General features: G+C 39.6%; 1 protein-coding gene across 4 annotated transcripts in view; it reads right to left on the bottom strand.

The window, feature by feature from the left end:
- Nucleotides 1-296: 296 nt before the first annotated feature.
- BEGAIN (brain enriched guanylate kinase associated) overlaps nucleotides 297-13,358 on the bottom strand; it is a 244,766-nt gene continuing 231,704 nt past the window's right edge. For all 4 annotated transcript variants that reach the window (XM_034769824.1, XM_034769827.1, XM_034769825.1 and 1 more), the window contains 3 exons: nucleotides 9,008-9,115; nucleotides 5,159-5,242; nucleotides 297-2,385 (listed from right to left, as the gene is read on the bottom strand). In XM_034769824.1, the coding sequence (XP_034625715.1) occupies nucleotides 1,012-2,385; nucleotides 5,159-5,242; nucleotides 9,008-9,115 (1,566 nt within the window). In that variant the 3' untranslated portion in view covers nucleotides 297-1,011. The remainder of the gene's footprint in view (nucleotides 2,386-5,158; nucleotides 5,243-9,007; nucleotides 9,116-13,358) is intronic.

Genomic DNA, 13,358 nt, shown 5'->3' with positions numbered 1-13,358 from the left:
TAATTAAAAGAGGCAAACACAGAGAAAGTGCCACAAAAGCAATTGGTGAGCCATACATTTATTGGATTTTATATTATCTGATGGTTTTCCTTCTTGAGGATTAAATAGGGCCTGATTCTCAGATACTGGAAGGCGTTGAGTAACCCCAGCAGGGTGCTGGGTGTCCTCAACTCCCACTGAATTTAATGGGAACCCCTTTCCAGATTGATGCCACAGAGAACAATTGTGAATAATTGCATCCCCCAGGATATACCGTATTTTAAAGAGAACAAAATCAAAATATTTCCACGGTGTCTTTTATTAAGTAATGCAAAATACAGTACTAATTATGACACTTCATGCATTTTAGACAATATAAATGCAAGCCTACAGAAAATATGTGACCAAGAAACCCTCAATTACTTTGAGGTAGTATACAAGGGAAAGTAGGAAAGCAGAAACACAATGGAATAAAAGAACAAAATATTTGTATTACTTTGTGTGTACATTTTTCACTCAAATACATTTGTATGAAAGAACTTAGGGTTCATTTCTGTTCGCATTTAAAAATATACTTCTTTAAATTCACCATTCTCATACATTTCAGCTTCACATAACACAGAGTTGATGGTATCTTATCGAGTGGGTTTGATTTTTGTCATCACAATGATGATTTTACCCTCTTCCTCCAAGAGTACAGGCACTGATGGCCTCATGCACAAAAATAAATAAGAAACCTGCTTGAAGGAAAAAGGTTGCTGCTCAAATAGCTTAGATTAAGGATAATCTAATAAATACCATTTTGTTTATAAAAATATTTCAGGTTTATAAAAGGGGAGAAAGGGTGGTCTTCCAGATGGAAAGGATGTTGTGTGAAAAGTGCTGTGTAATGTTTTTGTACAGATTGTTGTTCTAAACATACAGTACCATTATGAATATATAATTTATAATAATCCTGTTTCTTAGAACCCTGTCGTTCAAAAGAAATATCAAATGTTGTTTGTTTTTTCTTATTGCAGTTTTGGAAGCTATTTAATTTAGAAGGGTTCCATATAATTGTGCTTTTGTAAGACTGTCCTTCCGACTCAAACCAGTGCTCCCAGTCCGTTGAAACTGCTGCTGTTTGCTGTGAAGACCTGAATGGCTTCCTTGCTCCATGGAAGACTGATGGATCTCTGAAGCCTCCATTGAACTCTGATTGAGGGATTCTGCTGAGCTGTTTGGGCTCACATCAACGTATTCTCTTTTCAACACTGGGCTACTCTCGATATTTTTGCTACTGCACAACTGCATTGTGATCCTGTCATTTTTTTGGTCTCTTGGTTCTTTTGTTTTGTAAGAGGGCAACTTGTCCTGTTTACAGCTAGTGCTGATGTCAATGTTCAGGCCACTGTCTGTTCTGAGGAAGCAAGAATCCACAAGTCTATTTTGACAGATATCTTCTCCCTCTGAGAAGCTATCTCCTTTGTAACCAGCATAGATGGGGCTTGTTCGGCTCTCTGCTTTTTTTATAGGGCTGCTGTAGTACTGCTCCGAAAAGCTACAGGGTGATAGTCTGCCAGCGTTCCTGTAAGAATATGCACCAATGTCCTCTACGCTCAGCTGCCTCCACCTCCCGGGTAAGTCTTCTTCTGAAAGATGGGTGCTCATGCAGTCGTTACGCATTTTCTGAGTTGCCAATGCCTGTTGCGTCGTTATGGCTGAGAAATGAAAAGGCTCATTAGCATAAGGTGGTAGAGTCCTAGTAAAAGTGGGAGAGTTCTCATTGTTATCAGCAAGTTCCATTTGCTGTACGGACTTTGACTTGGCAAACCTAGGACTTCCCTGATGTTCATAACTAGAACATGACTTTCTTTCAAACATTTCATCTCTGCTGCCCAGGTAGATTGCTTGCTGGGAAGCTGTCAGAGTGCTGGCCTGGGCGTTCTCTTTTTCCTCAGAGGTAACACTGAAACTGGAGTAGGAGCTCGAGGTTGGTAAAGAGGTAACATATTCCGGGAAGGCTTCATGAGAGAAGCTAGAATGGAAGCCATCTTCTTCTACAGTGCTGTCAGTAGAGTTCTGGGATCTCAAAAACCCCACATCTTTCACTTGCATATCAACACTTTGTCTCCTCTCCCTCCTCCTCTCCTCAGGGCAATAAAGGGCAGTGTCACTGCAGTAGATGTCAGACTTATATTGGGGCTTTTGGCCAAGCTTCCCAACGGAGTCTTGAAAAGAGTGATCCCTTGCAGATGTACTTGACAAATGCGAAGACAAGCTGTTTGGGTCTGGTTTCTCCAGTACCTTAGCGATGACGCAAGTTGGTATGTTATCGGCAAATGATGTGTGACACAAGGGTACAGAAAGGCTGCATCCATGCTTTTCCAGATGGAGGCTGACTCTCTCTTGAAAGTCAGATGGCAGCTGTAACATAGAGAAGTGGTAGGGGGAAGGAAAATAGGAAGAAAGTCATTAATGGTGTCTAGCTACACTTATGGAACACAGATGAATGAGTGGACCAGACAGTATTATTTATTTCAGTGTGTACAAGGTGTAAATCTTGTGCCAATTTATACCAACTGAGAATCTAGCCCTTGGGTTCTTACTTGACCCCCAAACACTGAACCTTTTGAGATTCACCCATCACTATTACTATGCTTTTTTACAACCATGACCAAATACCAAAAATTAAATTCTTCTGCTCCTTTATATCAGTTATACAGTGGTCACTCTTAAAAGCTTACCAGTTGCATTATATCACTAAATAAGGTTATTACTAAATAAATAGCTGTATTTCCTACAGTAGCATAAGGGGTACTGCAAATATTGAAGTAAGCATCCCCATTACTCTACGGTAAAAGTTTTTAAGGGTGAGCACTGTGGATAATGATTCCACATTGTATAACATATGGTTCCTCATTTTCCAGCTTCACTTGCGAGCTTTTATACTTGGATTAACCCAGAGACCTTAAGGCATTCAAAATATGACGTGATGGGAAATGGCAAGCCTGTTAGTTTGGTGTAAAATGACAGTTCTTTTTAATCTATACACCTTCCATGATATTTTAAGTTAATTCATATGTTGTTAATTTAATCCGTCTATCCTCCATTTGAAATAAGGTATGTAATATTGCTGATAGAAATATTAGTAATAGTAACTACAGATGCAACAAAGATTGAAAGAACAAGTTGTAAGATAAGACCATGTAAATCACCATAAAGGTGTGGTTACTATTGCAAAAGAAAACAGATCATTTAGCATGAAACTACTATGCTGGATAGGTGCAATTTTTGTGAGAACATACTGCAATAATTATACTACTGTTTGATCTGTTTTATGCATTATTTATATATTTATATCCTGAAGTATTTTAAGGAAAAGAACTATCAACCCCTTTTTGGCTATCATTCACTGGGGTTGGAATTACTAAATGGTATCGATCTCATGTTAGTGGTACGCCACACCACAGCTCACATTCTTATGTCCTCTAAAATTGCTTGTTCATGGATTTGTCAAGATATTCAATGTTTTGCAATGCATCCACTTCTTTAATCTTTTTAAAGAAATAATTGTTCCTCACAATATACTCAGAGTTGCTGAGTAATAAATGCTTGCAGTGATAAATGGAATATTTGCTTCTTCAGCTGAATAGATGACAGAGCTTTTGGAAATTAGGGGGAAAAAACAAACAAAAATCCAACTAACCAACCAACAAAGCCTCCACCACAACACACCACCCTGGATACTTTTCAGTAAGTGTTGAGTCTATCTAGGGCCCAATCCTGGAAATGCTTGGGATCGTGTACAGTGCTTACTGCATTGCTCTCAGCTGCAATCATCTGCAGGATCAGGACATTTGAAATCTCTGCCTTTGTTCCAGTAAATCATTGTCCTTATTGACCAGACAACCTCAGTTACCAGATGTATTTAGTATCTCTCAGCATTATACTGATATTGAAATAGTCAATACATTTAATATTTAGTTTTGCACGAGTCTATCAAAGAACTGCATAAATGAGGCAATTTGAGAGCACTGTGCTAATGAAACTGCTGGAAGAAATTGGTGTGTTACCCCCTGATACTTGCCATACAAATATACATCTTTGAGGTGCTGCCCGGTGTAAGACAATTCCAAAAGTTGGTTTAGAAAAAGACCAATCTCCTGCATTGAGATACCCATCCATAAGAATGAAGAATAGACCGGTAAGTGACTGACCCAGCTCCTGTTAAATCCCATTGATCTCTGTGAGAGTAGCATCAGGCCGGAAGTGTCTCAGAGGTCATGAGATGATTTAAAAGCCTGGGGTGAAATCCTGTCACCACTGAAGCCAATGACAGTCTCGTTGACTTTAGTGAGTGGGGCCAGGATTTCACCTTAGGTTATGGACATGTGGCTAAATGTTCATGTTTTTTTCCTGCTGTTTTGCTCTGATTTGTACCATGCCATGACACAAATACAGCCCTAATCATGATTTTTTTAAACCATTTGCCTCAACTTGAAAGGGTCAATTTCTCAAACTTCTGCTCCTTGGAAGGTTTAGGGATAAGTCTAATTTAACCAAAGTTTTCTGGTTGCCTTAGAAAAAGATGTCCTTTCCCATTAGCTTGTTTTAAAATTGATTTTTGGAATGTAGTTGTATGTGCTGGGAAATAGCTTGATGGGGAAAATTGATCCTGGAAAGATACCTTGATGTCTGCAGGATCTCATTGTTTCTTTTATCATTTCACATTCTAGTGGCCTGAACATTCTTAGCGCTTTGATTATGCTAAATTTTTTTCTTTTTGCACAAGATCGATAAGGCCCATTCCAAACCATACCAGCGCTTTCGAAAAAGAAAATATCATCACGTTTCATCTGAAGCTGGGATTTTATTAACAATTCCCTCAGCTGCAGGGGTGTTGGAACAAGTTGTATAGTGGGGGTGCTGAGAGCCATTGAACAAAACTGTAAACCCTGGATATGATGGAAACCACTTCAAGCCAGTGGGTGCTCCTGTGCCTCCAGCACCCCTAGTTCCAGCACCCATCCTCAGCTGTACAGAAAACCAACAGATATATACATCCCTTTCTGTTTCTTAAAGGAGAAAAAAATCAGAGCTTTAAAGGCAAACAGGTTTTGGGATTGATCACGCATGAATATTCTGTTTTCCAAGAAACATTATTTCTTTGTATATTCATTAAGTTTGATCACATTACCTCAGAAAGCTTATGTGCCCTGTCGTAATTCTTGCTGCACTGGAGCAGCTGAGCAGCTAAATTGCAGTCCTTTCTATAGAGCTCCTAAAAAACAAAAAAAGCCTGATTTTTATGGCTTGCAACTAACCTAACGCTTTGATTCTTGCTCCCATTTCTGGGCAAACTTTGTATGTTTTATGCTGGGAAAATGCAGAGCACATTTTATTTTTCTATTTCATTAGGTTTCTATTTTTTGTACACGCTCCTGAAATGTTGCTCAACTGGTTATCAAAGGAAAGGGAGGGGAGGAGAAGGGAGGGGAGGAAGGGACCAGAAAGAGAAGTTTTAAACAGTATTACTTAAAAAACGTCAGTCTGCAGCTTAGAGTATTGGGTGAATACTTACCATGGGGAACTCAGCATTACATAGTAAGCATGCCTGAGAGACTGAGAACTATAATAAAGGTGAACTCTACAATAAAAAGGAAATTTGACTTAAGCATAAATATTCTGTACTGAATATCCCCCAAATCACTTAGATCCCATTTTAGAGATACCTGAAATAGTCTCATCAGGTTGTAGGGGGGAATTCATCATAGACATTGTTTTAACATTATTTCTAAAAAAGAATTTGTCTCTTTCTTTCCTGTGTGAATTCCCCTTGGTACTTCCTGGTTCACTAAAGATATCCCAAAATGCCTCATTTGATGATATCAAATACTATGGCTTGCAATGAGACTTAAGATATTTGCAATATAGTTGCATTCTGCACTACATTTAATGAACCAGGAAGTAGCAAGAGGATTTCACACTGAGGAAACATAAATAAATGGGTTCTTTCTGTGCTGATTGGCTCCTGCAGCCTGTTTAGTGGGGGAATCCAGAACAGAAATCTGTGCTTAACTCCATATTCAGTCTTGCTTTGTACTATTTTAGCACACATGACTATCCTCTGATGCAGCATCTATAGGGCCACTGATATACAACTTATACCATGTTCCACTGTTAAGGTGCCATTACTGATGAAGCTTATTTTCAGAAGTAAGCCCTACAGTTGTGCACAGATGTGTCACAGAAAGGATTAAGAACCCTACAAACACCAGGCCATGCAAAACTTGTAAACATTTTATAATGTTTATAGAGAAAATGTGTTTGTGATTAAAATAGCTTCATTTTTTCCCCCTGGGTGCTAATTCTGGAATTTCATTGCATGCCAACTTCTCCATTCTATTTATTCTCTTAAAAAAACATGTCAATTTTCTATAAAAGAACAAGGGGAAAAAGTCTCTTTTCTGAATACCACTTTTGAGAAAATATAGCTAATATGCAGAATCAGTCCCACAAGAAGCTCCTGGGATCACCTTGCTATGAATGTGGGAAAAGCAGAAGTAGATTTTCTTTGGTCCGGTTGGATCTAAATCTGTAGATTCAAATACCCTTAAACAATGTTTGCAAACTATGATGATTTATTTTATTTTATTTGGCTTTCTATATACCTCTCACTCTCTGCCTCAAATATAAAGACTATATATATAAAGTAAACAACGGTCACCAGGTAATTCTGTTTTTAATTTGATGTTGGTGACTCAGACCCTGACTCTGGAAAACAGATGCAAACAGTAGGAATCTAAACATTTAATTTAAAAACAAAATCTCTGTTGCATATGCATATGGTTCTGGCATATTTTACATACGTATCGTACTTCCAGCATATTGCTGCACAATAGAAAACCAAAGACAGCTACTTTAGATTCCTAATGGCACAATTTGGCACTCAAGAATGAAATCGTTCCTATGTCTCATCCCTTATTTCAAGACTAGCTGCTTCACTGTCTGTGAAGACATGGCCATGGAAAGTGTAGAACACATTTTTGAGCCTTTTTTATATGAAACATCTTCAAAAAATGTATGAAATATGTATGTAGAAAATCACATTAGTTGAATGTAGTGGATGTACCTTATCCCCAACATGACGGGATACACTACCTGACTGGATCAATCATCTCTTCGAATACAATATAATTCTGGATGGAAACCAGCCAAGAGTACAGCAAATAGATCAATAATCAGTAAGTGGCATCATAAGGAGTCTCATATTCCATCCCATATTTTCTGAATTTAAGATATTGTGATCCCTCATAGTGTGGGGGGAAATACCATCCATTTAAGAAATATCAGCAGGACAAGGATATGCTCTTTGTATTAGAAGGGTCTGTTGCTCAACAGCTTCTCTAGTTAACAATGATGTATAATATGGAAGATCTATGTGGTAGTTCTTGAGCAAAGTACACTGGACCAAATTCACCCTTCAGGTTTGCCAATGCAGCTCCATTACCAGAGGGCAGGATTTTGCCCAACATGACTCACTCTGGGGTATGAGGAGATGAGTATTGGCCTCAGTCTTGGCTGGGGCCTCTAGGCTCTGATGTAATACAAATACTCAATAATAATAGTGATAACAACAATACCAGCTTCTTGGAGGATGCTCCATATTCTAGTTCAATCCAATATGACTATTTTAAAGCACCACAATTGAAAACTGAGATTGGTTCACATGTGGGATCAAATTCTGCTCTCATGCAATCCCATGGATGTCAGTGGAGTTGCAGGGCAGATGTTTACCCAATTTCATTTATACCAGTGTTAATCTGGAAAAATTCCATTGACTTCAGTGGAATTACACCATATTTACATCATCAGTATACTTGTAACCAGAATTAAGCCTATTGTACTTATAGGGTCCTTTTAGTTACAGGTATTAGAATAGTGGGAATAACAAATGTATTCCATTTTTCTGACACCCTTATTGTGGTACAAATTAAGGGCCAGATTTTGAACTCCTTGCTGCCATTAGTAGGATGTTACTTGTATGAGTGGTCCTATTAAACTCAATGGGGCTATTTGTGGAATAAGATACTCTCAAATATGACTAAGGGTTCATAAATATACATATGGGACCATGCAGGAATGTCCTAACAAGACTATAATGTTTTCTCTAGCATAAGTATTTTTCTTGCTATCTCCATCTGGGGAGTGGGATTATAATGAACTAAACACATGCAATCTGTCCCTCTCTGCCACATCCTTTGAAGTTTGTACAGGAGAACGATTTCATGAGCTTGTTTGCCAGTTTCAAAATGCATGATAATTTTCAGCAATATTTAATGAGATGTATGACAGTTGCAAAGGATATTCCATGTTTCATTTCATACAGAGATAGATACAATACCACACCATGAGCTAGCAGGGGAAAATCTAAATTCTGGGGCTAAGGTGGGTCAGTCCTGCAACCATTCCTCATGCGAATAGTGCTTACTAATGCTAGGAGTCCCATTCCAATGAGTAAGGATTGACTGATCTGATCCTTTTTGTGAGATGAAAAGATCAAATAAAAGGCAGTAACATTTTAGGGGCATATATCGGGACCGTAATCATCTGTAGAATTCTCTTTGACGCTTATGTGCAATGCAGGACGTTCACCATACAGTACCTAGGGACATATGCCTCCATCGGTCTGCTCCGTGACCTCCACTGAATCTTACATAAAACCCAATAGCAGAATAACACCTTTTGAAAGTATTTAGAAAGCTGCATTATAGCTATGTTCAAATGTAGTGTCCCTAAATCCTTATAATTTTTTGCATAGAGGAAAAACTCGAAGGAACAGTCACAACAACACAATAATTGAATTGTAAGAAAAGCTAAAATTATACACCGAAAGAAATTCCAAACAGTAACGTTTCTGATCCTAGGATTGACAAGTCACATTTACTGTAAATAATAGGTAATGATTCTATAATTACATATAAAATGTATTGCCTAATTCACTTTCACACACAATCTTGAGAAGTATCCATAATTAAATACTTACATTATCTTCTGATAACTTATCTATTGTCACCTTGGCTTCTATTAAATGATTATTGAGCGCTATTATTTCATGGCTTAAAGCCCTTTTTTCCTCTTCGTAATGTTGACCCTGTGTATAAAAAATGGATTGGTCAGTATTTTTTGCCACTGTGATATAATTCCTGAAAAATACTCATAGCATGATGCCATTTTCAAAGCCAGAGCGATGCACAACATAAACCAAGTATGTTCCCTATCCGCTTCCAGATAAGCTGCTACTTTCACTCAGCACACTAGGTGATCTGCTGTGTAAACGTGAAGGTCAAATGTATTCAGAAAAAAATTTATACAATGGGAACGAAATGGCAAATGAAAGACCATCTGCACGGACATCCTCTACTATCCATAGGGTGCACTGGGGTTTCCAACCTGGAGAGGTGAATCAACCCCGGCTTTCACTCTAACAAATTCTCCAAAAAAAATGTTCCAATCACACCATTTGCTTCTGTTTTCACCAAGCAGGAGGAGCAAATAGTCCTAGAAAATAACAGGGCCATTTACTTTTCTGGGAGGTCCCAGAGATAGACAAATCAGGTTGTTTGTTTCTAAAGTTCATTTGCCTGATGAGCGGAGAATGGATCACAATGAAAGACCTAACTTACTGTGATTGGGATAAGAGTAAGAGAAAAACATATGAAATGATTTGAACTTTTTCCTCCCCACTTTCTTTTCTGCCCACTGGTCTGATTACATTGCAAGGATACCCATGATGTTTATAGCAACATTGTATGACTGAAAACAAATCAGCACAAAAGATAAGGTGTAACTGGCCCGTAACCTATTGTCATCTTTTAATACTTCAGTGTTTCTTCTACGAGAAAGGGACCAAGTGACCTTCACCGTTGGATCATATGAACGGGAATCATAAACTCCCTGAACATTAAATCTCACCAAATGAGGGCCAATCCATCCTCATCATCATATCCACTCATTATACTCCACACCCGAACATAGCCACTCTATGAACTTCATACTCTCATCTCTCAATGCCTGTACTTTGACCCATCAACCTTTTACCCCCAATTGAGGATATTGCTGATTATGTATTCCTTATGGCACCTGATCTTAAACCAAACTTTGCACCCTCGATAATCTGTACGTTATTCCCTGATAACCAGAAACGTCTATGCTCAAACTCTGTTCACTTTTTTTAACATCATCTTAATAAAAATTCTATCTTAATTCTATACATGGGGGTGCACAGATTAAGTGACTTGCCCAAGGTCACATAGATTCTGTGGCAGAGATGGTGAGCCCAGATTTCTGAGTCCCAGTCCAGCGGGCCTTTCATCCTTCCTCACTAAGGCTCTGAGTCAAAGCCCGCTCAAGGCAATATGGATATGTCTTCACTGCATCGGGAGTGAGCCTGCCAGCCCGGGTCCACAGACTTGTGCTAACGGGGCTTGCACTAGTGTGCAAAAATAGCTGTATAGACGGTACTTTGACATTGCAGCTTGGGCTCTGAAGCCCATCACCCCTCCTCTAGACTCAAAGCCCAAACTCCAGCCCAAGCCACAACATCTACACAGCTATTTCTAGCTCACTAGAGTGAGCCCTGTTAGCACAAGTCTGTAGAGCTGGGCTGGGAAGCTTTCCATTGACTTCAATAGACTATGAATCAGGCTCTAACTCAGACAAAATTGACTTCAAAGTGAGCTTTGCCTGTGTAAGGACTGCTGGGTTAGGCTCTCGAAGCGGTGGGGTGAGAGATCCCAACCACAGTCAATTAGCTCTTTCACTGTGATCCCTTCAGCATAGCTGCCTGAGAGAAACATGCAAGACCAACCTGAGATGTTGGATTGGGGACACTGCTCCTTCACCAAAATGCCGCTGACAGCAATTATCCAGTAAGATCTTTTTTAAAAAGCCACACAGCAAATCAGAATACTAGGCAAGATAACCACTGGCCTACTTCTTTTCTGCTTTGACTCCTCACTCTAGCAATGGGTCCAGGACCCAATTTTTCACTCTAGATTTCTTTTAAAAAGTTGTGAAGGATTTTTTCCAACAGGCAAACTGTATTAGAGAGTTAAATTTCCCCAGTGCCATGTGTGTTAGTGTGACAGTGTCAAGGAAAAATCTTCCATCACTACAGGCTCAGCATTGTCTGATAATTGACAGCAGTGGGAGTTAGGTGTCCTGAGGGCACCGAACAAATATCAAGGTTAATTATCTGGTTATGGAGCAGGCGGCTACAATAAAAAGAGATTATGAAAGCAGAAAGTGGCGAACTCCACATACTAAGCAGCTCTTCAAAGAAAAGCACATTCTAAAATCATTGAAGGGAACTTGGTGCTTGTTTTAAAAAGTGTCAGGCTGACTGAAGCTTCCTTCTTATCGACAAAACGGGACGGGACAGGCAATGAGAGTCCAAGATTCTCCAGACTGTGTCGACTTCTTCAGACTGTCCCATCACCCTAACCTGGAATGATCATTTACGGGTAAAAGAGTAGTTCAGTCTTCATCACCATTCTGGCCTTGGCCTTGCCGAGCAGACTGCCAGTCAGACTGGCAACTAGTGCCAGTGTTGGTGATGGCTTGTACATGTGCAGTGGAAAAGCCAAAGGATAAAAAGGTCCTATGTCTTATTTTTCAAAAGAGACTAAGGCATGTAGGAGCCTGAGTCCCACTGCCTTTCTGTTAGACACAGGCTCCTAAGGGACAGATTTTTAAAGATTTTAGGTGCCTAACTCAATGAAAGCTTGGTGCCTAGGTGCTTTTGTAAACCCCACTAGGTACCTTTACAGATCTGGCCCTTAGTCACTTTAGGGTTAGATTTTCAAAGGAATTTAGGTGTCTAAAGATGCATTAGGCATCTGGCGGAACTTGCGAATCTGACCAGAAAATCAATGGGAGTAAAGTGCCTAACCTGCTTAGGCATTTTTGAAAATCACAGTAGGTGCCTATCTGCATTTTTAGGCATCTAAATACCTTTGAAAATCTGGCCTTAGGCTTCTAAGTCACTTGAAAATTTTACCCAAGGGCTATTGTATGCAGATTTAATTTTTAAGATATCCCAGTATACGATAGACACAATGCACTAAATATCGCTTGCAGCTGATGAATTCTCAACCAGTTGGGTTTCCATTTGGTCTGTCTCCCTGAATTCAGTAGTTGTTACTTCTGTGCAATAGAACTGAATTGGGTCCCACTGTATTTTCCAATGTTGGAAGGTTTTGGACAAACTAGGATTTATATCCCGTATCGATGGCTGTATATGGAAAGAACTGGCAGATTAAAGTGGTCTGGCAGCAATACCTTCCACTACATTGAATAATACTGAATAAGGTTGAATATGGTTTCCATTTTAATTTAGTTACTGAGAGCTTGTCACTTTGACATTTTCCAGTCTTGGTGTCTGCCCAAATGTGACTGATTTATTTAAAAATTTGCATAGATTTTTCATAATTAGAAATGACATTATTAATGTCAGCAGTCCTGAGGCAGAGAGATAGGGACAAATTCTCTGCTGGTGTCAATTGGCACAGCTCTGTTGAAGTCAATGGTGTTTACACTAAAAGGGAATTAGGTCCATAATATCAACACAACATAGGATCAGGGTTAGCGAAGAGATGTGGGATGCTGTGTTTTCAGTATGCTGATGACATCAAATCCTGCTTGGACAATGCAGTTCAGTGCCTCAGCCAGCATCTAGCTGTGCTTGGGGCATGACTAAAAACAAGCTGGTTGAAGCTCAATCCCGACAAGACAGAAAGTGATGACACTGGAAGAGATGGCAGAGGTATTATCAATCCCTTTGACTAAGGGAGTACGTCCACTATTTGTTATGCGAGGTTACAACTTAGTGGTGATTTCAGACCCCCAGCTGCTGTTCGATGATCATAGTGCAGCAGTAACGTAATCAGCTTTTTACCACTGAATCTAGTTAAGAGATTGTGACTTTTCCTTTCAGATGTGGACCTTGTCACTGGTATCCAGGCCGTTCATAGAATCATAGAAGATTAGGGTTGGAAGAGACCTCAGGAGGTCATCTAGTCCAACCCCCTGCTCAAAGCAGAACCAACCCCAGCTAACTTATCCCAGCCAGGGCATTGTCAATCCGGGTGTTAAAGATCTCTAAGGATTCCACTACCTCTCTAGGTAATCCATTCCAGTGCTGCACCACCTTCCCAGTGAAATAGTTTTTCCTAATATCCAACCTAGATCTCCCCCACTGCAACTTGAGACCATTGCTCCTTGGTCTGTTATCTGCCACCACTGAGAACAGCCTAGCTTCATCCTCTTTGGAACCCCCCTTCAGGTAGTTGCTGCTATCAAATCCCCCCTCACTCTTCTCTTCTGCAGACTAAATA

The sequence above is a fragment of the Trachemys scripta genome, chromosome 4 (assembly GCF_013100865.1).
Source record: "Trachemys scripta elegans isolate TJP31775 chromosome 4, CAS_Tse_1.0, whole genome shotgun sequence".
Lineage (NCBI taxonomy): Eukaryota > Metazoa > Chordata > Testudines > Emydidae > Trachemys > Trachemys scripta.
Note: the sequence above shows the minus strand (reverse complement) of the source record. Positions and strands in the feature narration are given on the sequence as shown.